The 26,313-nt window shown below is 45.9% G+C and overlaps 1 protein-coding gene across 1 annotated transcript in view; it reads right to left on the bottom strand.

The window, feature by feature from the left end:
• Positions 1-26,313, bottom strand: part of sfi1 (SFI1 centrin binding protein) — a 164,081-nt gene that overhangs the window by 121,588 nt on the left and 16,180 nt on the right. Inside the window, exons 5-8 of the mRNA XM_078226823.1 lie at positions 24,675-24,792; positions 16,465-16,567; positions 12,360-12,516; positions 1,804-1,965 (exon numbers count right to left, since the gene is read on the bottom strand). Of these exons, the coding sequence (XP_078082949.1) occupies positions 1,804-1,965; positions 12,360-12,516; positions 16,465-16,567; positions 24,675-24,792 (540 nt within the window). The remainder of the gene's footprint in view (positions 1-1,803; positions 1,966-12,359; positions 12,517-16,464; positions 16,568-24,674; positions 24,793-26,313) is intronic.

Here is a 26,313-nt window from a genome sequence, read left to right as displayed (position 1 = left end):
GGCATCAATAGTAAGGAAAATACTAGAATCGATTCTAAAGGATGTGATAAATGGACGCTTAGATAATAACGATCTGATTGGGCATAGCCAGCATGGATTTATAAATGGGAAATCATAATAAACAAAATTGATAAATGAGAGTCAATGTATACTTGGATTTTCAGAAAGCTGTTGATAAAGTCCCCTACAGGAGGTTGATTAGCAAAATTAAAGCACATGGAATAGGAGGCAATATACTGGCGTGCATTAGGGATTGGCTAACAGGCAGAAAACAGAGAGTAGGAATAAACTGGTCATTCTCACGCTGGCAGGCTGTGGCTAGTGAGGAACCGCAAGGATCAGTACTGGGGCCCCAGCTGTTCACAATATATATCAATGATTTGGATGTGGGGGCCAAATGCAATCTTTCCAAGTTCACAGGTGATACAAAGCTAGGTGGGAATGTGCGTTGAGGAAGATGCAAAGCGGCTTCAATTTGGACCTGATGAGTGGGCGCAAACATTACAGATGGAATATAATGTGGTAAGATGTGAGGTTATCCACTTTGGTAGGACGAGCAGACATGCAGAGTATTTCTTATACAAGAGATTAGAAAGCATAGATTCAGAAAGAGGTCTGGATGTCCTCATTAATTAGACACTGAAAGCTTACATGCAGTAAGTAAGCAATTCTGAAGCTACTGGATTGTTAGCCTTTATTGCAAGAGGATTTGAGTACAGGATTAGCAAAGTCTTGCTTCAGTTGTGTAGAAACTTGGTTTGACCGCACCTGGAGTATTGTGTGTAGTTTTTGTCCCCTTACCTTAGAAATGACATTATTGCCATAGAGAGAATGCAGCAAAGGTTCACCAGACTTCTTCTGGGGATGGCGGGACTGTTACGAAGAGAGATTGGGCAAACTGGGCCGGGATTCTCTAGAATTTCGAAGAATGGGAGGTAATCTCATTGAAAGTACAAAATACTTAAAAGGAATAGACAAGATAGATGCAGGTAAGATGTTTCCTCTTGTTGGAGAGTCTAGAACCCGGGACACAATTTCAAAATAACGGGAAAGACTTAGGGTTGAGATGAGAAGTTTTTTTACTCGGAGGTATGAATCTTTAGAATTCTCTACCCCAGAAGGCTACATAAGCTCAGTCATTCAGTAGGTTTAAAAGAGAGATTGACAGATTTTGAGATATCAGTGACGTAAAAAGATATGGAGATAGTGTGGGGGAAAAGCACTGAAGTGGATGATCAGCCATGATCGTATTGGATGGCGGAACAACTCAATGGGCTGAATGGCCTACTTTTGTTCCTACATTCCTATTTCATGCTGCCCCTTTTGGACGAACACAGAAAGTTGCAACTTTCGGCATACTCTAGAATCCATCATTAGCATCTTCATGAACAAAGATACTGCAGTTCTTTACGTACTTTTGCCCCCTGCAATTTAAATGTATTTGGCGAGAGTGGTCTATAAAGAACAATCATGTAATGTTCACATCAGTTTGTAGTCTTGTGATTTCTAACACCCTCTTTCATGGTGGTCACCTTTCTGATGTAGAGCACAGCCTCAATCAGCCTCTCCCCAGGCAATGACTGAGCTGATGTGCATTTTGTCCCACTGTCTGTTTTTATTACAACTGCAGATTCCCCTTTGCTGCTAAGGTCGATTTATCCCATATCATGATATATTTTAAACATTTTCAGCCATTCAGAATGATCCCACTGACCTGAAAAATGAGTGAATGGCTTAACTTGCCCCTGGAATGCACAAGAACAAAAGAATTCCAGGTCCGTGGATTTTAGGGTGAAAGGATACAGTGATTCCAGTGGGTGAATATCCTCCGCAGAGTGCTCCTTCTGCCCAGTTCACAGATGTGACTCTCGTGCGCACGGACACTTCTCCGAAGACACCAGGCTGAATGCCATGATGAAAAGTACCGCTGCACAACACAACTTGTATAAACCTGTTCAGCCAATCCTGCACGGCAGAGAGTGGGAAACAAAGTCACCACTAATATTTAGATGGGAAGGAGTGGGGCTGGTTGAATGGGACGATGGGGGCGGGGGAGAGAGCAAGGGGTGCAAGGGGCGTTGAGGTGGGGATGAGGCAGGAAGGGGAGTGGGAGAAGGGCTTTAACAACTCTATCCCATTCTGCCACATCTGCTCTGATGATACAACCTTCCATACCAGTGCCTCTGGTATGTTTTGTTTTCTCCTCAACTGAGGTTTCCCCACCATTGCAGGTGACTGGGCCCCTGACTACATCCGTCCAATTTCCTGCATTACTGCTCTCACCCCTTCCCCTCCCTCTCGAAACTATGACAGGGTTTCCCTGTATCTATCTGATCCAATCATTATTTTAAAGGCCTCGAGCAAATCCTTGCCTTCACATTGAGGGTAACCTCCATCGTGTTGTGTGGCACTATCACCACGCTAAATGGGACAGACTTCGAACAGATCGAGGAACAGAAGCTGAGACGCTGTGGGCCATCAACAGCAGCGGAATTGTACTCCAGCACAATCTGCAACCTCATGGCCCAGCTTATCCCCCACTCAACCATTACCATCAAGCCAGGGGATCAACCCTGGTTCAATGGAGAGTGCAGGAGGGCATGCCAGGAGCAACACCAGGCATTCCTAAAAATGAGGTGTCAACCTGGTGAAGCTACAAAACAGGACTATTTGTGATGAACAGAGCTAAGCCATCCCAACGGATCAGATCTAAGCTCTGCAGTCGTGAATGGTGGTGGACAATTAAACAACTCACTGGGAGAGGAGGCTCCACAAATATCCCCATCCTCAATGATGGCGGAGCCCAGCACACCAATGCAAAAGATAAGGCTGAAGCATTCGCAGGATTCTTCAGCCAGAAGTGAGTGGATGATCCATCTCGACCTCCTCCAGCTGTCCCCAGCATCTCACGTGCCAGTCTCCAGCCAATTCGATTCACTCCAAGCGATATTAAGAAACGGTCGGAGGCACTGGATGCTGCAAAGGCAGTGAGTCCTGGTAACATTCCGGCAATAGTACGGAAGTATGGTAGGAATAACAGCAAAATAGACTATTATTTAAATGGTAAAAAATTGCAGCATGCTGCTGTGCAGAGGGAACTGGGTGTCCTTCTGCAAGAATCTCAAGGAGTTGGTTTGCAGGTGCAGCAGGTAATTAAGAAGGCAAATGGAATTTTGTCCTTCATTGCTAGAGGGATGGAGTTTAAAAACAGCAAGGTTATGTTGCAGCTGTATAAGGTGCTGGTGAGGCCACACCTGGAGTACTGTGTACAGTTTTGGTCTCCTGACTTGAGAAAGGATATACTGGCACTGGAGGGGGTGCAGAGGAGATTCACTAGGTTGATTCCGGAGTTGAGAGGGTTGGTTTATGAGAAGAGACTGAGTAGACTGGGGCTATACTCATTGGAATTCAGAAGAATGAGGGGAGATCTTATAGAAACATATAAGATTATGAAGGAATAGATAAGATAGAAGCAGGGAAGTTGTTTCCACTGGCAGGTGAAACTAGAAATGGGGGGCATAGCCTCAAAATAAGGGGGAGCAGATTTAGGACTGAGTTGAGACCGAACTTCTTCTCACAAAGGGTTGTGAATCTGTGGAATTCCCGGCCCAGTGAAGCAGTTGAGGCTACCTCATTGAATGTTTTTAAGGCAAGGATAGATAAATTTTTGAACAGTAAAGGAATTAAGGGTTATGGTGAGCGGGCGGGTAAGTGGAGCTGAGTCCACGAAAAGATCAGCCATGATCTTATTGAATGGCGGAGCAGGCTCGAGGGACCAGATGACCTACTCCTGCTCCTAGTTCTTATGTTCTTAAGACTTGTGCTCCAGAACTTGCCACTCCCCTAGTCAAACTCTTCTAGCACAGTTACAACACTGGCCCCTACCCAACAATGTGGAAAATTGCTCAGGTATGTCCTGTACACGAAAAGCAGGACAAATCCAACCCAGCCAATTTCCGTCCAATCAGTCTACTCTTGATCATCAGTAAAGTGGTGGCAAGGGTTACCAACAGTCTATCAAGCAGCACCTGCTCAGACTTTGGGTTTCATAGAAACATAGGAGATAGGAGCAGGAGGAGGCCATTTGGCCCTTCGAGCCTCCTCCACCATTCACTACAATCATGGCTGATCATCCAACTCAATAACCTAATCCTGTTTTTTCCTCATAACCTTTGATTCCATTCGCCCCAAGTGCTATATCCAGCCGCCTCTTGAATGCATTCAATGTTTTGGCATCAACTACTTCCTGTGGTAATGAATTCCACAGGCTCACCACTCTCTGGGTGAAGAAATGTCTCTGTCCTAAATGGTCTACCCTGAATCCTCAGACTGTGGCCCCTGGTTCTGGACTCCCCCACCATCGGGAACATCCTCCCTGCATCTATCCTGTCGAGACCTGTTAAAATTTTATACGTCTCTATGAGATCCCCCCTCATTCATCTGAATTCCAGTGAAAACAATCCTAAGCTAGTCAATCTCTTCTCATACATCAATTCCGCCACTCCCGAATCAGCCTGGTAAACCTTCGCTGCACTCCCTCGAGAGCAAGAACATCCTTCCTCAGAAAAGGAGACCAAAACTGCACACAATACTCTTAAGTGTGGCCTCACCAATGCCCTGTATAATTGCAACAACACATCCCTGCTCCTGTACTCAAAACCTCTCGCAATGAAGGCCAACATACCATTTGCCTTCTTTACCGCCTACTGCACCTGCATGCTTACCTTCAATGACTGGTGCATAAGGACACCCAGGTCCCGCTGCACAGTCCCCTCTCCCAATTTACAGCCATTCAGGTAGTAACCTGCCTTCTTGTTTATGCTTCCAAAGTGAATAACCTCACACTTATCCAAATTATACTGCATCTGCCATTGATTAGCCCACTCAACCAACCTGTCCAGATCATTCTGAAGGATCTCTGCATCCTTGTCAAAGTTCACCCTCCCACCCAACTTGGTATCATTTTCAAACTTTGAGATGTTACATTTTGTTCCCTCATCCAAATCATTTATATTGTGAATAGCTGGTGTCCCAGCACTGATCCCTGTGGCACCCCACTAGTTACTGCTTTCCAATTTAAAAAGCACCCATTAATTCCTACTCTTTGTTTCCTCTCTGCCAATCAATTTTCTATCCATTTCAATACATTTCCCCCAATCCCATGCTCTTTAATCTTACATGATAATCTCTTGTGCGGGACTTTGTCAAATGCTTTCTGAAAGTCCAAATATACCACATTGACTGGCTTTCCCTTGTCAACTCTACTAGTTACATAGAACAAAGAACAAAGAGAATTATAGCACAGGAACAGGTCCTACAGCCCTCCAAGCCTGCTCCGACCACGCCGTCCAACTGAACTAAAACCCCCTACCCTTCCGGAGACCATATCCCTCTATTCCCATCCTATTCATGTACTTGTCAAGACGCCCCTTAAAAGTCACTATCGTTTCCGCTTCCACTACCACCCACGGCAACGAGTTCCAGGCACCCACTACTCTCTGTGTAAAAAATCTGCCTCATACATCTCCTTTAAACCTTGCCCCTCGCACCTTAAGCCTGTGCCCCCTAGTAATTGACTCTTCCACCCTGGGAAAAAGCTTCTGACTATCCACACTGTCCATGCCTCTCATTATCTTGTAGACTTCTTTCAGGTTGCCCCTCAACCTCCGTCGCTCCAGTGAGAACAAACCAAGTTTCTCCAACCTCTCCTCATAGCTAATGCCCTCCATACCAGGCAACATCCTGGTAAATCTTTTCTGTACCCTCTCCAAAGCCTCCACATCCTTCTGGTAGTGTGGCGACCAGAATTGAACACTATATTCCAAGTGCGGCCTCACTAAGGTTCTATAAAGCTAAAACATGACTTGACAATTTTTAAACTCAATGCCCCGGCCGATGAAGGCAAGCATGCCGTATGCTTTCTTGACTACCTTCTCCACCTGCATTGCCGCTTTCAGTGACCTGTGTACCTGTACACCCAGATCCCTTTGCCTATCAATACTCTTAAGGGTTCTGCCATTTACTGTATATTTCCTATCTGTATTAGGCCTTCCAAAATGCATTACCTCACATTTGTCCAGATTAAACTCCATCTGCCATCTCTCCGCCCAAGTCTCCAGCTGATCTATATCCTGCTGTATCCTCTGATGGTCCTCATCGCTATCCTCAAATCCACCAACCTTTGTGTCGTCTGCAAACTCACTAATCAAACCAGTTACATTTTCTCCAAATCATTTACATATATATTACAAACAGCAAAGGTCCCAGCACTGATCCCTGAGGAACACCACTTGTCACAGCCCTCCATTCAGAAACACACCCTTCCACTGCTACCCTCTGTCTTTGACCGAACCAGTTTTGTATCCACCTTGCCAGCTCACCCCTGATCCCATGCGACTTCACCTTCTGCACCAGTCTGCCATGAGGGACCTTGTCAGAGGCCTTACTGAAGTCCATGTAGACAATATCCACTGCCCACCCTCATCAATCATCTTTGTAACTTCCTCGAAAAACTCGATCAAGTTCATGAGACACGACCTCCCCTTCACAAAACCATGTTGCCTCTCACTAATAAGTCCACTTATTTCCAAGTGGGAATAAATCCTGTCTCGAAGAATCCTCTCCAATAATTTCCCTACCACTGATGTAAGGCTCACTGGCCTGTAATTACCTGGATTATTCTTGCTACCCTTCTTAAACAAAGGAACAACATTGGCTATTCTCCAATCCTCTGGGACCTCCCCTGTAATGTGGAGATGCCGGCATTGGACTGGGATAAACACAGTAAGAAGTCTCACAACACCAGGTTAAAGTCCAACAGGTTTATTTGGTAGCACAAGCCACTAGCTTTCGGAGCGCTGCCCCTCCATCACGCACTTCCCCACTTGGGTAAACACTTCAGCGGTCATGGGCATTCGGCCTCTGATCTTCGGGTAAGCGTTCCCCAAGCCGGCCTTCATGACACACGACAACAGAGTCGCTGATCAGAGACTGATAGCCCAGTTCCGCACACATGAGGACGGCCTCAACCGGGATCTTGGGTTCATGTCACACTATCTGTAACCCTACGACTTGCCTAGGCTTGCAAAATCTCACTAACTGTCCTAGCTGGAGACAATACACATCTCTTTAACCTGTGCTTAACTCTCTCTCCACTCACATTGTCTGTACCTTTAAGACTTGATTACCTGTAAAGACTCGCATTCCAACCATTATTTTGTAAATTGAGTTTGTGTCTTTATATGCCCTGTTTGTGAACAGAACTCCCACTTACCTGATGAAAGGGCAGTGCTCCGAAAGCTAGTGGCTTGTGCTACCAAAAAACCTGGTGTTGTGAGACTTCTTACTGTACCTCCCCTGTAGCCTGTGAGGATACAAAGATTTCTCTCAAGGCCCCAGCAATTTCCTCCCTTGCCTCTCTTATTTTTTGGGGGTATACTCCATCAGGCCCTGGCGACTTGTCTACCTTAATGTTTCTCAAGAACCCCAATACCGCCTTCTTTTTGATCTCAACATGACTCAAACTATCTACACAGTAGATTCCCAGACTCATCATCCACCAAGTCCTTCTCTTTGGTGAATACTGACGCAAAGTACTCATTTAATACCTCGCCCATTTCCTCTGACTCCACACATAGATTCCCTCCCTTGTCCTTGAGTGGGCCAACCCTCTCCCTGGCTACCCTCTTGCTCTTTATATATGTATAAAATGCCTTGGGATTTTCCTTAATCCTGTTGGCCAATGCTTTTTCGTGACCCTTTTTAGCCTTCCATACTCCTTGCTTAAGTTTCTTTCTACTTTCCTTGTATTCCACACTTTGCTTCGTGTGTTCCCAGCCTCCTAACTTTGACAAATGCTTCCCTTTTCTCTTTGACTAGGCTCACAATATCTCTCATTATCCAAGGTTCCTAAAACTTGCCATACTTATCCTTCATCCTTACAGGAATGTGCCGGCCCTGAATCCCTATCAACTTACACTTGAAAGCCTTCCACATGCCAGATGTTGATTTGCCCTCAAACATCTGCCCCCAATCTACATTCTTCAGTTCCTATCTAATATTGTTGTAATTAGCCTTGCCCCAATTTAGCACCTTAACTTGAGGACTACACTTATCTTTATCCATCAGTACCTTAAAGCTTACTGAATTGCGGTCACTGTTCCCAAACTGCTCCCCTGCTGAAACATCAACCACCTGGCTGGGCTCATTCCCCAATACCAGATCCAGTATGGCCCCTTCATCTTCAAAGAATTCCAATAGATTTGTCAAGCATGATTTCCCCTTCATAAATCCATGCTGACTCTGTCTGATCCTGTCACTGCTTTCTAAATGCTCTGCTATAAAGTCCTTGATAATGGATTCCAGAATTTTCCCCACTACCGATGTTAACCTTACTGGTCTATAATTCCCTGTTTTCTCTCTACCTCCCTTTTTGAATATTGGAGTGACATTCGCTACCCTCCAATCTGCAGGGACTGTTCCAGAGTCTATAGAATCCTGGAAGATGACTACCAATGCATCCACTATTTCTAGAGCCATTTTCTTAAGTACTCTGGGATGTAGATTATCAGGAACTGGGGATTTATCCGCCTTCAATCCCATCAACTTTCCCAGCACCATTTCTCTACTAATATTGATCTCCCTCAATTCTTCCCTCTCACCAAATCTTGCATGATCCAACATTTCTGGCATCTGATTTGTGTCCTATTTTGTGAAGACAGAACCAAAGTATGTATTCAGTTGCTCGGCCATTTACTTGTCCCCTATTATACATTCCCCCGTTTCTATCTGTAGGGGACCGACATTTGTCTTCACCAACCTCTTTCTCCTCACGTACCTATAAAAACTCTTAGTGCCAATCTTTATGTTCCTGCAAGCTTACTTTCGTACTGTATTTTCCCCTTCTTAATCAATCCCTTGGTCCTTCTTTGCTGAATTCTAAACTGCTCCCAATCCTCAGACCTATTATTTTTCTTGGCCAATCTGTATGTTTCTTCCTTAGATCAGATACTCTCTCTAATTTCTTTGTAAGTCATGGATTGGCCCTCTTACCCATTTTGCTTTTGTGCCAGACAGGAATAAACAGTTGTTGCAGTTCCTCCATGCGTTCCTTGAATGTTTGGTTTTGTCTACCCACTGTCATTCCTTGAAGTAACTCTCCCCAATCTATCAAGGCCAACTCATGCCTCATATCCTCATAGTTTCCTTTATTAAGATTCAGCACCCTAGTCTCTGAATCAACCACTTCACCAGGGTCACTCAGCTCTTGACCTCATTACAAACATGGGTGAAAGAGCTGAATTCCAGAGGCGAAGTGAGAGTGACAACCCTTGACATCAAGGCCGCATTTGACTGAGTGTGGCATCAAGGAGCCCTAACCAAACTGGAATCAATGGGTATCAAGGGGAAACTCTCCGCTGGTTGGAATCATACCTGGTACATAGGAAGATGCTTGTGGTTATGGAGGGTCAGTCATCTCAGCTCCAGGACATCTCTGCAGGAGTCCCTCAGGGTTAGTGTCCTAGGCCCAACCATCTTCAGCTGCTTCATCAAAGACCTTCCCTCCATCATAAGGTCAGAAGAGGGGAAGTTCACAATGTTCGGCACCATTCGTGATTCCTCAGATACTGAAGCAGTCCATGTTCAAATGCAACAAGATCTGGACAATATCCAGGCTTGGGCTGACAAGTGGCAAGTAACATTCGTGCCACACAAATGACCATTACCAATAAGAGACACTCGAACCATCGCTCCTTGACATTCAATAGTGTAACCATCACCGAAAGCCCCACTGTCAACATCCTTGGGGTTACCATTGACCAGAAACTCAACTGGACTCACCACATAAACACAGTGGCTACAAGAGCAGGTCAGAGGCTAGGAATACTGTGGCAAGTAACTCACCTCCTGACTCCCCAAAGCCTGTCCACCATCTACAAGGCACAAGTCAGGAGTGCGATGGAATACTCCCCACTTGCCTGGATGGGTGCAACTCCAACAACACTCAAGAAGCTTGACACCAAGTAGGACAAAGCAGCCCGCTTGATTGGAACCACATGTACTCCTTTCACCACCGACGCTCAGTAGCAGCAGCGTGTACTATCTACAAGATGCTCTGCAGCAAATCACCAAAAATCCTCAGACAGCACCTTCCAAATCCACAACCACTTCCATCTAGAAGGACAAGGGCAGCAAATACATGGGAACATCACCATCTGCAAGTTCCCCTCCAAGCCACTCACCATCCTCACTTGGAAATATATCGCCGTTCCTTCACAGTTGCTGGGTCAAAATCCTGGAATTCCCTCCCTAATGACATTGTGGGTCAACCCACAGCACTTGGACAGCAGCGATTCAAGAAGACAGCTGACCACCACCTTCTCAAGGGGAATTAGGGATGGGCAATAAATGCTGGCCAACCAGCGACGCCCATGTCCCATGAATGAATAAAAAAAGATCAGCACCCTCAATCCTCCGTAATCGAGGAAATGCGTGTCTCTACAAGCTGCCCTCATCATTTAACTCTCCAAGCCCCTGTCTCATTCCAGTGAATCTGTGTTGCATCCACTTCCACAGTTAACCTATGCTCCTTGTAAAAGGAGCCTTTATCCTGCAGAGCGTATGAATTTGCTGATGTGGGAGTGTTTGAATGTGCTGAGCTAGAAGAGTTCTGTGCTGACACAGTGCATTACTCAGCACCACAACACCCTGCTCAATTAAGAGTGAAAACAATAAACACGTGAACCATTTTCTCAAATCGCTTCTGCTTCTCTTGATCCTCAGTGTGGTCAGACTGCTTATCTGATAGCCAGTGGATGAGTTCTAGCTTTCTGCAGCTACACATCGGGGAGATCAAAGTTACTCGTTTAACACCAACGCCCCTCCCCCCACCAGCAACACAAACGCTGTTCTCTTGCCAGATCCCCGGCCCTCTCTCTGGATGAACTGGATGATTCACAATCTCTTGTGCGCTGTTTGATCGTGAGCCAAGTTCCAGGCTTCACTGCAGACTGGCCATTTTAACCACTGAAACATGCCCGTTTCCACCCCGACCTCAGCCCCTGACCCTTATCCATGTCACCCCCCCCAGACTTGAGCATTCGCAACACTTTCCTTGATGGCCTGTCATCTTCTACAAACTCCAACCTGTACAACACTTGGCTAAACCCCCCTCCTCATCCTCCCAGTCCCCCTAAACCTCGAATTGAAAATCCTCAGCTTCACATCATGCTCTACAATCGTTATAACCTTTAGCACATATACTCCCTGCATCCAAAATTCCGAACAAATGTCTCTGATCTCTCTTACAGCCTACACCACCTTTCACCCACCGATGTCAACAGCACCTACAGCCACCTGATTCTCTGGATTTCCGTCCCTTAAAAACCAGCTTTCCTGTCCTCACCTGAAATCTACATTCATGTACCTTACACAAAGATGCAATGAGGCAGATTCACTATAAATGATGGGCACTGATCAGCAGGAAGACACGGTGGCACAGTGATTAGCACTGCTGCCTCACAGTGCCAGGGGCCCAGGTTCAAATCTGGCCTTGGGTGACTGTGTGGAGTTTGCACATTCTCCCCGTGTCTGTGTGGGTTTCCTCCAGGTGCTCCAGTTTCCTCCCACACTCGAAAGATGACTGAGTTATAGGGAGAGATTGGACTTTTTTCTTTGGAGCGTAGGAGGCTGAGGGGTGATCTTATAGAGGTGTATAAGATCATGAGAGGCATGGATAAGGCGAATGCGCTCAGCCTTTTTCAAGGGTTGGGGAATCGAGAACTAGAGGGCATAGGTTTAAGTTAAGAGGGAAAATAATGCAAATCTGAGGAGTAACGTGTTTACACAGAGGGTGGTACATATGTGGAATGAGCCACCAGAGAAAATGGTTGAGGCAGGGACATTGACAACATTTAAAAGGCATTTGGATAGATTCATGGAAAGGAAAGGTGTAGAGGGATATGGGCCAAATGCAGGCAAATGGGGTTAGCTTAGATGGCCTTTTTGGTCAGCAAGGACCAGTTTGAGCCAAAGGGCCTGTCTCTGTGCCATACGTTCTATGATTCTATGTGTGGGTTAGGTGGATTGGCCATGTTAAATTGCCCCTTAGTGTCAGGAGGATTAGCAGAGGAAATACGTGGGGTTACGGGGATAGAGCCTGGGTGGGGTTGTTGTCGGTGCAGACTCGATGGGCCGAATGGCCTCCTTCTACACTGTCGGGATTCTATGATTGCCTCTGGAATTTAACAGTTACCACAGACAGATTTCAATTCTGAACAGTGAAAGGTGACGCCCCACAAAGCCGAGGTTCAGGAAACATAACGGCACTTGAGTTTCAAGCCTCCAATTCAGAAACTTACTGTACTGGCATTTCTTGTCCCGGCAAACCTGGACATATACCCGCCAAGCCAGCAGCAATCGCCGCAGGCAACGGCGCTGGTATGTTAACTGTGCTTGGGCATCCCTCTCCTGCTTTTGCTGCAATCGATGCAACGACGCATTCCACTGAAGCCATGCCTGCACTCAAAACAGAGAGAAGACCAGTTAACTAGCACGGCATACGAAATACAGCAATAAAGACTTCTAGCATTCATCTTCCACCCAATTGCCCAATTGTTATCAGGCATCACAGTGTTTGCCTTTAAGAGTGTTTCTAAAACATGTGGAGATAAGAAGTGCAAATCAGAAACTAGTCAGCCTCTGGCAAATAGAATTGTGTCTCACTCAGGGCCACCTTGAGCGCATTTCCCAGGCAATGACTGAGAGAGGAGCAAACCACAGCAGGACTGCTGTAGGTGCGTGAGAATTGGCTTCAGCAGATTAGGGCAAGAGAGTAGAAAAGCCAAGGTTGCTGGGCCCAATCCAGCAACTCCTGCTGGTAAGCGTATGTGCGGATGTCAGCAGGGGAGAGGATTGGATTCAGCTTGCATGTCCTTGTCAAATAGCCTGCCTATGTTCACTGCCAAGGCCCAAGCATGCAGACCATGTGGTATGGAGTGCACTGGCATCTGCAAAACTGCAACCCCATATTTATTTATTTATTATTAGTGTCACAAGTAGTCTTACATTAACACTGCAATGAAGTTACTGTGAAAATCCCCTAGTTGCCACACTCTGGTGCCTGTTCGGGTACACTGAGGGAGAATTTAGCATGGCCAATGCACCTAACCAGCACATCTTTGGACTGAGGGAGGAAACCAGAGCACCCGTAGGAAACCCACGCAGACACGGGGAAAACAATGCAGACTCCACACAGACAGTGACCCAAGCCGGGAATCGAACCCGGATCCCAGGCGCTGTGAGGCAGCATTGCTAACCACTGTGCCGCCCGAGGCACAGTTGGGGGAAGTGGAAGTGGAGTAGGGAAGGAGTAAAAATAATTCCTAAGCAGCGACATAAAGATAACCGATTCTGCCTTTATTAAGGGTTCTGGAATGTTCTATCTCACGGCACACACACACTGTTTCACTGGCATCATCATCAGTCAGCGGCTGCACTGTCAACAACAGATCCCAGTGAGAGAAATACACCAGCACACAGCTGCCACCTGCTGGATGAACACAAGAGCATCAAGAGCAGGGAGCAGTCCGGCTTATCCACTCACCCAGTCACATCAACACAAGACATGGAAAATGAGGAAGACTCAGGATTAAATAAACAAACCTTGGTCATAGCCCAGCCACTAGTTAAATCAATGACTTTTGTATCACAAAGCAAATATTTGAAATGTAACTGTCCTTAAAGGCCCGACTCCATTTTTCTTTAGAACCATAGAATCCCTACAGTGCAGAAGGAAGCCATTTGGCCCATCGAGTCTGCACCTGCACTGCTCTCCAAAACAGCATAAAACTCACCCCCCTCTTCTCTATGCCCATAATCCCACGCATTTTCCCTGGCCAACCTACCTAACTTGTACACCTTTGGACTGTGGGAGGAAACCGGAGCACCCGGAGGAAATCCATGCAGACACAGGGAGAACGTGCAGACTCCACACAGACAGTGACCCAAGCAGGGAATCGAACCCGGGTCCCTGGTGCTGTAAGGCACAGTGCTACCATGCTGCTCCACAAACAATTTGTTAATTTTCACCTTCTGCTGGCTGAAATGCAGGTCATTCAGCCCATCGAGTCTACACTGACTCTCTGACTGAGTATCTTTCCCAGGCCTTCTACCCCACTCTATCCCCATAACTCCATACATTTCCCATGGCTAATCCATCTAACCTACACATGATAGGACACTACGGGGTAATTTATCATAGCCAATCCATCTAACCCGCACACCTTTGGACTGTGGGAGGAAACCGGAGCACCCGGAGGATACCCACGCAGACATGGGGAGAACATGCAGACTTCACACAGTCACCCAAGCCAGGAATGGAACCCGGGTTCCTGGTGCTGTGAGGCAGCCATGCTAACCATTGTGCCACCATGTCGCCCCAGAGATGCTGCCAGCCCTGCTTAGGTTTTCAGGCATTTTCTATTTTTGTTTCAGATTTCCAGCATCTGCAGGATTTTGGTTGAATTATTGTGCAGGTCCAGAGGGTCCGAGCACCCTCTTTTCCCCCCTGGCAAATTTCCATCATCGCTGGGCTGGGTCCGCTAGACTTTGTGACAACAGTGCCACAGAAGGGTTTTGGTGACTCTGACATTAATAATGTTGCTGAAGGGGTTAAACTGAAAGGGTTTACGGGCTGGAACATTAGCTTAGAGAATTGAAACAGCCCGAAATAGGATACTTCTGACAAGAAATTTTAGCTTAATGACTGAAGGAACATTCACACCTATTCAAGAAAAGGATTTTTTTCTGTATGAGCCCAGCATCGAAGACAACATAATTTTGGGAGGGATAAGCTGATCTAGTTGACCAAACTATAATGGGGCCTCCGGATGGGGAAGAAATCAGGCATTTTACCCTTCCACTTGCTGTCAACATGCAGGTGCATAGGAGAAAAGAGGCATTTGGGTGGTCAAGCTGGTAAGAGGGGTCTGCAGCGTCTAAACCTGGGCCCAGAACAGAAATCCAGTTTTCATAGAAATCATAGAAACCCTACAGTGTAGAAAGAGGCCATTCGGCCCATCGAGTCTGCACCGACCACAATCCCACCCAGGCCCTACCCCCACATCCCCATACATTTACCCACTAATCCCTCTAAACTACACATTTCAGGACACTAAGGGCAATTTTTTTTTAGCATGGCCAATCAACCTAACCCGCACATCTTTGGACTGTGGGAGGAAACCGGAGCACCCGGAGGAAACCCACGCAGACATGAGGAGAATGTGCAAACTCCACACAGACAGTGACCCAAGCCAGGAATCGAACCCAGGTCCCTGGAGCTGTGAAGCAGCAGTGCTAACCACTGTGCTACCGTGCCGCCTACGGTTTGCCTTTTGAAAACAATGATCGAAGCCTCATTTAAAAAAACATTCCATATTCACCTGCAATCCTCTGCAAAAAATAATAAATTCATCAGGTAGCCACTTTGTTCATTTAAGTTGCTTTGTTTTATTATCCCCGAGTAATGCATTGCTATTCCACCAAAAAGAACAGCTCGCTCTGATGGCCCACTAAATAAACAGCACTGTGTCATAAATCCCTACAGTGCAAGGAGAGGCCCATCGAGTCTGCACCAACTCTCCAAAGTAGCGTCCCACCCAAGCCCTCCCCTCCGTCCTACCCAGCAACCCTGCACATTTCCCATGGCCAATCCTACACACCTTTGGACACTAAGGGGCAATTTACTATGGCAATCCACACAACCTACAACTCTTTCGACACTAAGGGGCAATTTAGCATGGCAAATCCACCTAACCTGCACATCTTTGGAGTGTGGGAGGAAACCCACGCAGACACGGGGAGAACGTCAAACTTCACACAGAGAGTCACCCAAGGCCAGAATCAAACCCAGATCCCTGGCGCTGTGAGGTAGCAGTGCTAACCACTGTGCCACCCAATTCATACTAAGAGACTCCCTTAATGTGAAATGCAGCTGGGTTCCTATCAATGGTCTCAACAGCACCAAGATGAAAGAGGGAAAATATTCCAGCAAGGTCATCACTCCTGATTGTCATCCCTTCCCCTCTGCAGTGAGGTGCCTGTGAGTGGGCAGCAGCCCAAGATGGAAGGAGAATCGGCTACGATCCCCTCAGAGCTTCTGTTGCTGACACTCACTATCGAGGCTTGGGCAGTGGCCGCTGGCTGGTGCCCCGGAACGAACTTTGAAAGAGTTGGTTGGAAGGGGAAAAGATGAAAACAAATAGGCAATGAATATTTTACAAGTTCCGCACAATTGTATATGATTCTATCTTTTGAGATTTTCCACATTGCAAATATGGAAACAAAGCTCTAGATCGTGCAAATATTCGAATAAAGCAGACCTGTACAACAGAAAGCCCACATTTCCTGAGTGTTTTGGTTTGGAAATCATTACAACACATGAAAAAAATCCACCCTCATACCTACCCTGTGCCGCATGGATTTTGCCCAATGCTGCATTGCTAAACCGTCCATCTTGCGATTTCTTTCCTTCCTTTCCAAGTGTTCAGTCCAAATGGACCATGCAGTCCTGGCGAGAAACAGTACCGGTTAACATGGTAACTTCCTCCATTAACACATGACCAACACTGGGCTGAGCAGCGCTTGCAGACTACACCCAATATTGAAAAAAGCGTAGAGAATGTTAAAAATATGAAGAGATTTGCAGGAATAACGGTCTGTATTGACAGAGAACTTAATTTATCCAGTAATAGTCAGGGATGTAACCCTAATGGTGATGGACAAGGGATTTGTAGAGTGCATTCTGCACTGTTGTATAAATGCAATGAAAAGTACAGCACTGAACATGTTCAGAGTAAGAGATGGGGCCAAAAGCTGACCTGAAGGTAAGAAACCATCATCCATGCTTCTATTACCTTGAAACTCAATGATACCAAGAGTTCTCCTGACCAACCTCCCACATATACTTGAGCTCATCCAAAACTCTGTTAGAATTACAGAATAGCACAACACACAATAAAACTATTCATCTCATTTTTAAAAATTCATTTGTGGGACATGGCGTCGCTGGCTGGCCAGCATTTATTGCCCATCCTGAATTGCCCTTGGAGGGCAGTTGAGAGTCAACCACATTGCTGTGGCTCTGGAGTCACATGTAGGCCAGACCAGGCAAGGACAGCAGATTTCCTTCCCTACAGGACATTAGTGAACCAGATGGGTTTTTCCAACAATCGACAATGGTTTCATGGTCATCAGTAGATTCTTAATTTCAGATTTTTTAAAAATTGTATTCAAATTCCACCATCTGCCGTGACGGGATTCGAACCTGGGTCCCCAGAACATTAGCTGAGTTTCTGGATTAATAGTCTAGCGATAATACCATTAGGCCGTGCCTCATGAGTCTGCGACAGCTATTTCAAAGAGCAATCCACTTCCCCTGCATATTGCCAGGCTATTTCTGGATAATTTATGCTCTCCAACAATAGTGCAGGCCTGTTCCTCCTGCTATTTCTTTGTACATTTTACAGATCCCATTCTCTGCACCTTTTTCAATATCTAATGTAGTCTGTAGTGGCTACCCAGCCAATTGTTCCTTTTCAAGCACATCTCTAATTCCCTTTTGCAAGTTACAATTGAATCTGCTCCCACCACCATTTCAGGAAATGTGTTCCAAATCTTAATCACTTGTTGAATGTGAGGTTTACCCTCCTCTCACCTTAGGCTCTTTTGCCAATCAGCTTAGATTTGCGCCCTCTTGTAATCCACCCTCCAGCTACTGAAAACAGTTGCTTTATATTTTGGTTATTTAAACCCCTCATGTCCCCATACCCGGAGTCCCATTCACCCATCACACCTACACTCACTGACCAATAATGGCTAAATCATTAGTGCCTCAAATGCAAAAATGTCATTTTTTATTTAAATTCCTCCATTAGCTCACCCTATCGCTGTTATCTTGGGGGAGACAGTGGCGTAGCTGCAGTAACACTGGACTAGAAATCCAGGCTAAAGCTCTGGGGACATGAGTTTAAAACCCACCATGCTGGCATTTAAATTCAATTTGCTAATTCAATCAGGAACTGAAAGCTTGTCTCCGTATTGATGCCCATAGATCGATCACTGATTGTTGTAAGAACCCATCTGGTCCACTAATGTCTTCTTGGAAAGGAAAGCATCGTGTTTTTACTTGGTACAGTATTGGGCGCTACACAACAGAGAGGTTGACTATTTTGAAGGTCAACAAATACAGGCCTTGCCAGCCATGTTCACATCTCTGGTCCAGGAGGGAGGGCTTCATTTTCCTAGATCAATGGGAAGTTTTCAGGAGAGGATGGCACCTGTACAAGAAGGACGGGTCACAACTAAGTTGGAAGGGCATGAATATCCTGGCTGGGAGTTTTGCTAGTGCAGTTCGGGGGGGTTTAAACTAGTATGGCAGGGGGGTGGGGATCAAAATATTAGGTCTACAAGTGTAGAGGCTGGGGACAAGCTTGGGGCTGGGACAAGACTGGCAAAGAAGAAGAGCACTCTGGGGGAGGATTACCTCACAGGGCCTGGAGGTCTGGAGTGCTTATACTTCAATGCAAGGAGCGTAGCAGGTAAGACAGACGAACTTAGGGCCTTAATGCTCACAAGGAATTTGGATGTGGTTGCGGTGACAGAGACTTGGTTGAAAGAGGGACAGGATTGGCAGCTGAATATTCCGGGGTACAAGTGTTTTAGGCGAGACAGAGGAGGGGCCAAAAGAGGTGGGGGAGCATATTACAGCGGTGCAGAGGGGACAATTCAGAGGGGTCGTGTAATGAGTCACTCTGGGTGGAGCTTAGAAACAGGAAGGGCGCAGTCACTATGTTGGGGGTGTACTACAGGCCCCCCAACAGCCCAGGGGAAGTGGAAGAACGGATATGTCAGGAGATACTGGATAGGTGCAGGAAAAATAGGGTTGTTGTAGTGGGAGACTTCAATTTCCCTGGCATAGACTAGAAATCGCTGAGAGCAGGGACTCTGAATGGGGAGGAATTTGTAAAATGCGTACAGGAGGGTTCTTTGGAACAATATGTAGACAGCCCGACTAGAGAGGGGGCTATACTGGACCTGGTACTGGGGAATGAGCCCGGTCAGGTCTTCAAAGTTTCGGTAGGGGAACATGTGGCAAATAGTGACCACAATTCTGTTAGCTTTAGGATAGTGATGGAAAAGAATAAGTGGTGTCCCAAGGGTAAGGTGTTGGATTGGGGGAAGGCTAACTTTAGTGGGATTAGGCAGAAATTGGCAGCTCTTGATTGGGAGAGGCTGTTTGAGGGTAAATCCACATCTGGCATGTGGGAGTCTTTTAAGGAACAGTTGTTAGGGCTACAGGACAAGCATGTGCCTGTAAAAAAGAAGGATAGGAAGGGTAGGATTCGAGAACCGTGGATAACCAGGGAAATTGAGGGACTGGTCAAAAAGAAAAGAGAGGCGTATGTTAGGTCCAGGCAGGTAAAAACGGAGGGAGCTCTGGAGGAGTACAAAGAAAGTAGGAAAGAACTCAAACGGGGAATTAGAAGAGCAAAAAGGGGTCACGAAATGTTCTTGGCAGACAGGATTAAGGAGAATCCCAAGGCATTTTATTCATACATTAGGAACAAAAGGGTTGTCAGGGAAAAAATCGGACTTCTCAGGGACAAAAGTGGGGAATTATGCTTGGAGCCCAAAGAAGTAGGGGCGATCCTAAATGAATACTTTGCGTCGGTATTCACAAAGGAGAGGGATGTGTTGACTGGGAGTGTCTCGGAGGGGAGTGTTGAACCGTTGGAGAAAATTTCCATTACAAAGGAGGAAGTGTTAGGTTTGTTAGAGAATATAAAGACTGACAAATCCCCAGGGCCTGATGGAATCTATCCAAGGCTGCTCAGGGAGACGAGAGATGAAATCGCTGGGCCTCTGACGCAAATCTTTGTCTCGTCACTGGACGCAGGTGAGGTCCCAGAGGATTGGAGGATAGCTAATGTGGTCCCGTTATTTAAGAAGGGTAGGAAGGATAACCCAGGTAATTATAGGCCGGTGAGCTTGACGTCCGTGGTGGGGAAGTTGTTGGAGAAGATTCTTAGAGATAGGATGTATGCGCATTTAGAAAGGAATAAACTCATTAACGATAGTCAGCATGGTTTTGTGAGAGGGAGGTCATGCCTCACTAACCTGGTGGAGTTTTTTGAAGAAGTGACCAGAATGGTTGACGAGGGAAGGGCCGTGGATGTCGTCTATATCGACTTTAGTAAAGCGTTTGACAAAGTCCCTCATGGTAGGCTGGTGAAAAAGGTTGGATCTCATGGGATAAAGGTGGCTAGATGGGTGGAGAACTGGCTTGGTCACAGAAGACAGAGGGTGGTAGTGGAAGGGTCTTTTTCCGGCTGGAGGCCTGTGACTAGTGGTGTTCCGCAGGGCTCTGTATTGGGACCTCTGCTGTTTGTGATTTATATAAATGATCTGGAAGAAGGTGTAACTGGGGTGATCAGTAAGTTTGCGGACGACACAAAATTGGCAGGACTTGCAGATAGTGAGGAGCATTGTCAGAAGCTACAGAAGGATATAGATAGGCTGGAAATTTGGGCAAAGAAATGGCAGATGGAGTTCAATCCTGATAAATGCGAAGTGATGCATTTTGGTAGAAATAATGTAGGGAGGGGCTATACGATAAATGGCAGAACCATAAAGGGTGTAGATACACAGAGGGACCTGGGTGTGCAAGTCCACAGATCCTTGAAGGTGACGTCACAGGTGGAGAAGGTGGTGAAGAAGGCATATGGCATGCTTGCCTTTATAGGACAGGGCATAGAGTATAAAAGTTGGGGTCTGATGTTGCAGATGTATAGAACGTTGGTTCGGCCGCATTTGGAATACTGCGTCCAGTTCTGGTCGCCACACTACCAGAAGGACGTGGAGGCTTTGGAGAGAGTACAGAGGAGGTTTACCAGGATGTTGCCTGGTATGGAGGGGCTTAGTTATGAGGAGAGATTGGGTAAACTGGGGTTGTTCTCCCTGGAAAGACGGAGGATGAGGGGAGACTTAATAGAGGTGTATAAAATTATGAAAGGCATAGATAGGGTGAACGGTGGGAAGCTTTTCCCCAGGTCGGTGGTGACGTTCACGAGGGGTCATAGGTTCAAGGTGAAGGGGGGGAGGTTTAACACAGATATCAGAAGGACATATTTTACACAGAGGGTGGTGGGGGCCTGGAATGCGCTGCCAGGCAAGGTGGTGGAGGCGGACACACTGGGAACGTTTATGACTTATCTAGACAGCCATATGAACGGAGTGGGAATGTAGGGATACAAAAGAATGGTCTAGTTTGGACCAGGGAGCGGCGCGGGCTTGGAGGGCCGAAGGGCCTGTTCCTGTGCTGTATTGTTCTTTGTTCATAGAATCCCTACAGTGCAGGAGGAGGCCATTCAGCCCATCAAATCTGCACCAACTCTCCGGAGAGCACTTTATCTAGGCCCAAACCCCCGCCCTATCCCTGTGACCCCACGCACTGATGATGGCCAATCCATCCAACCTAAACATCTTTAGACTGTGGGAGGAAACCGGAGCACCCGGAGGAAACCCACGCAGACACGGGGATAATGTGCAAATTCCACACAGTCACCCAAGGCTGGAATTGAACCCGGGTCCCTGGCACCCTGAGGCAGCAGTGTTAACCATTCTGCCATGGTAATGCTGGCATCTCATGAAAGAATTTTTTTTTTAAACTCTCCTCCAAACTGATAACAGTCTGATAATTCTGCATTCCTCAAATTCACCCTCCTAAATCTCTCCAACCCACTCCCTTATAACAAGCTCCTTAAAATTAATTTCTTTGGACCAAACATTAGTCTGCTGTCCTACGATCTCACTCTTGTGTCTCATTACTCTTTAGCGAAGCACCTCGGGCTGTGTTATGATGTTCAAGTTGCTGTAGAAATACAAGTTGTTATTGAGGACATTTAGGAGCCAATGAACCTAACAGAATTAAGGATGCAGTCAGGAATGACAAAAAAAACTATATCAAAAACAAAGCTGCTGCACTGAAAAAGTGCAAATCTGCAAAGATGGGAAGGAACTAACTTTTAATTAATTGGGCAGAAACACTGGCAATATTTAAACTATGATGCTGGTTACATACAGAGCCTTCTGCCAAGTGCAGATGTGCTGAATGCGAGTTCAAATTTGGATCTGAAACATTGAGTCATAGAGGTTTACAGCATGGAAACAGGCCCTTGGGCCCAACTTGTCCCTACCGCCCTTTTTTTTTTAAAACCCCTAAGCTAGTCCCAATTGCCCGCATTTGGCCCATATCCCTCTATACCCATTTTACCCATGTAACTGTCTAAATGCTTTTTAAATGACAAAATTGTACCCACCTCTACTACTACCTCTGGCAGCTTGTTCCAGTCACTCACCACCCTCTGTGTGAAAAAATAGCCCCTCTGGACACTTTTGTATCTCTCCCCTCTCACCTTAAACCTATGCCCTCTAGTTTTAGACTCCCCTACCTTTGAGAAAAGATATTGATTAGCTGATCTATGCCCCTCATTATTTTTTAGACCTCTATAAGATCACCCCTCAGCCTCCTACGCTCCAGAGAAAAAGGTCCCAGTCTATCCAGCCTCTCCTTATAACTCAAACCATCAAGTCCCGGAAGCATCCTATTCTTCTGCACTCTTTCCAGTTTAATAATATCCTTTCTATAATAGGGTGACCAGAACTGTACACAGTATTCCAAGTGTGGCCTTACAAATGTCATGTACAACTTCAACAAGACGTCCCAACTCCTATATTCAATATTCTGACCAATGAAACCAAGCATGCTGAATGCCTTCTTCACCACTCTGTCCATCTGTGACTCCACTTTAAGGAGCTATAAACCTGTACCCTAGTTCTCTTTGCTCTGTAACTCGCCCCAATGCCCTATCATTAACTGAGTAAGTCCTGCCCTGGTTCAATCTACCAAAATGCATCACCTTGCATTTATCTAAATTAAACTCCATCTGCCATTCGTCAGCCCACTGGCTCAATTGATCAAGATCCCGTTGCAGTCCGAGATAACCTTCTTCACTGTCCACTATGCCACCAATCGTGGTGTCATCTGTAAACTTATTAACCATGCCCCTTATATTCTCATCCAAATCATTAATATAAATGACAAATAACAGTGGACCCAGCACCGATCCCTGAGGCACACCGCTGGTCACCCGTCTCCAGTTTGAAAAACAACCCTCTACCACCACCCTCTGGGTTCTGTCAAGAAGCCAATTTTGTATCCATTTAGTTACCTCACCCTGGATCCCATGAGATTTAACCTCATGCAACAACCTATCATGCGGTACCTTGTCAAAGGCCTTGCTAAAGTCCATGTAGACAACATCAACTGTACTGCCCTCATCTACCTTCTTGGTTACCCCCTCAAAAAGCTCAATCAAATTTGTGAGACATGATTTTCCACTCACAAAGCCATGCTGACTGTCCCTAATCAGTACTTGCGTCTCTAAATGCCCGTAGATCCTGTCTCTCAAAATAACTTCCAACAACTTACCGACCACAGGTGTGAGACTCACTGGCCTGTAGTTCCCAGGCTTTTCCCTGCAGCCCTTTTTAAACAAATTCACAACATGTGCCACTCTCCAATCTTCAGGCACCTCACCTGTGACTATCGATTATTCAAATATCTCTGCTAGGGGACTCCCAATTTCCTCCCTAGCCTCCTGGGATACACTTCATCAGGTCCTGGGAATTTATTTACCTTGAAGCGCTTTAAGACTTCCAGCACCACCTCCTCTGTAATATGTATACTCCTCAAGACATCACTATTTATTTCCCCAAGTTCCCTAACATCCATACTTTTCTCAACAGTAAATACTGATGAGAAATATTCTTTCAGGATCTCACCCACCTCTTGTGGGAATCCACACATAGATGACCTTGTTGATCCTTAGGACACCCTACTCTCTCCCTAGTTACTCTTTTGGCCTTTATGTACTTGTAGAAGCCCTTTGGATTCTCCTTTGCCTTATCTGCCAAAACAATCTCGTGTCCCCTTTTTGCCCTCCTGATTTCTCTCTTAACTCTACTCCTACACCCCCTAAAAATCTTCAAGGGATTCACTTGATCCCAGCTGCCTATGCATGCAATGTGCCTCCTGCATGTACTGATGAACATGATGTGGAGATGCCGGCGTTGGACTGGGGTGAACACAGTAAGAAGTCTCACAACACCAGGTTAAAGTCCAACAGGTTTATTTGGTAGCAAATACCATAAGCTTTCGGAGCGCTGCTCCTTCGTCACATGGAGTGGAAATGTGCTCTCAAACAGTGCACAGAGACACGTGTCTCTGTGCACTGTTTGAGATCACATTTCCACTCCATCTGACGAAGGAGCAGCGCTCCGAAAGCTTATGGTATTTGTTACCAAATAAACTTGTTGGACTTTAACCTGGTGTTGTGAGACTTCTTATTGTGTACTGATGAATCCAACCCTTGATGTGCCTGACCTGGCACCGGCGTACACTGACATATTTCACTCTTGGGATAGCTGGCCTGGTTTCAGTGATGCTGACACTAAGTAATCAAAGTAAATTCTTCTATTTTTCACGACTGACATCCCCCAATTAATTCAACCCAAAATTTAATTGAAATAATTAACAGTCATGGGTTTGCACTTACTTGAGAGTAGCTTTGACATGGAACTCATTTGCCTCAGCCTGCATCATACGCTTGGTTTTCTGTATGTCTATATACAAGGACCAGTGAATCCAGATCTTCCGCATCATCCGTGAATGAGCTGAAGGAAACAGAAAGAAACATCATTGAATAAGCTCAAATTTAACCAGGGTGGTTGCAGACTGCTGGCACTGAAGCTATGTTTATTACACACAAACATACAAATTAGAAGCAGGAGTAGGCCACTCGGCCCCTCGAGCCTGTTCCACCAAGGAGATCATGGCTGATCTGTTCGTAACTTTAACCCCATTTTCCTGCCTACTCCTGATAATCTTTCACCACCCCCCACTTGTAATCTTTCTCTGCCTTAAAAATATTCAAAGACTCTGCTTCCTCTGCCTTTCAGGTTGAGCGTTCCAGAGACTCATGACCCTCAGTAAAAAGAAATTCTCCCATCTCCATCTTAAATGAGCAATCCTGGATTTTTAAACAGTGACCCCTAGTTCTAGATTCTCCAACAAGAGGAAACATCCTCTCCACATTCACCCTGTCAAGACCCCTCAGGAACTTAAAGGTTTAAATCAAGTTATCTCTTACTCTTAACTCAAGTGGATACAAACCTAACCTCTCCAACCTTTCCTCATTAGACAACCCGCTCATTCCTGGAATTAGTCTGGTTTGAGTTATAAGGAGAGGCTGGGTAGACTGGGACTTATTTCCCTGGAGCGTAGGAGGCTTAGGGGTGATCTTATAGAGATCTATAAAACAATGAGGGGCAAATATAAGGTAGATAGTCAACATCTTTTCCCAATGGTAGGGGAGTCTAAAACTAGAGGGCATAGGTTTAAGGTGAGAGGGGAGAGATACAAAGGGCCCAGAGGGGCAATTTTTTCACACAGTGGATGGTGAGTGTCTGGAACGAGCTGCCAGAGATAGTAATAGAGGCGGGTACAATTTTGTCCTTTAAAAAATATTTAGACAGTTACATGGGTAGGATGGGTATAGAGGGGTATGGGTCAAACGCAGGCAATTGGGACCAGCTTAGTGGTAAAAACGAGGCGGCATGGACAAGTTGGACCGAAAGGCCTGTTTCCATGCTGTTAACCTCTAATGGTTAGATGACTAACCTCTGAATGGTTTCTAATGCATTTACATTTTTCCTTAAATACAGAGGCCAATACTGGTCTCATCAATGCCTTGTATAACTGAAGCATAACATCCCTACTTTTGTGATCAATTTCCCTTACAATATACAATAACATTCTACTTGCTTTCCTAATTAACTTGCTGTACCTGGAACCTTTTGTGATTCATGTACTAGGACATCCAGATCCCTCTACAACTCAGAGCTCTGCAATTGTTATTTACAAAGAGCCAGTGGTACACGTTTCCGATGACTTCTGATGGCAACAGATGGGGCAGGTGGCCACAATTTAAACAGTTCTTTGGCGAAGGAACACAAGTCAGTACAAACTCACTGACACAGAGGTCACAAGAAGGTCTGGTGTAGGACTAGAACTCTGGAAAAGTGGACTTAAAGCAAACTTGGATATCAAACCATATAAGGAGATATCAAGGCAGAGTCAAAAGAGACAGATTTTAAGGAGGAACGAGAAGTAGCGAGGTGGAGAGGTCTAGGGAG

This window comes from Mustelus asterias, chromosome 13, assembly GCF_964213995.1.
Source record: "Mustelus asterias chromosome 13, sMusAst1.hap1.1, whole genome shotgun sequence".
NCBI lineage: Eukaryota > Metazoa > Chordata > Chondrichthyes > Carcharhiniformes > Triakidae > Mustelus > Mustelus asterias.
The sequence above is the reverse complement of the archived record's forward strand: the minus strand, read 5'-3'. Positions and strand labels throughout refer to the sequence as shown.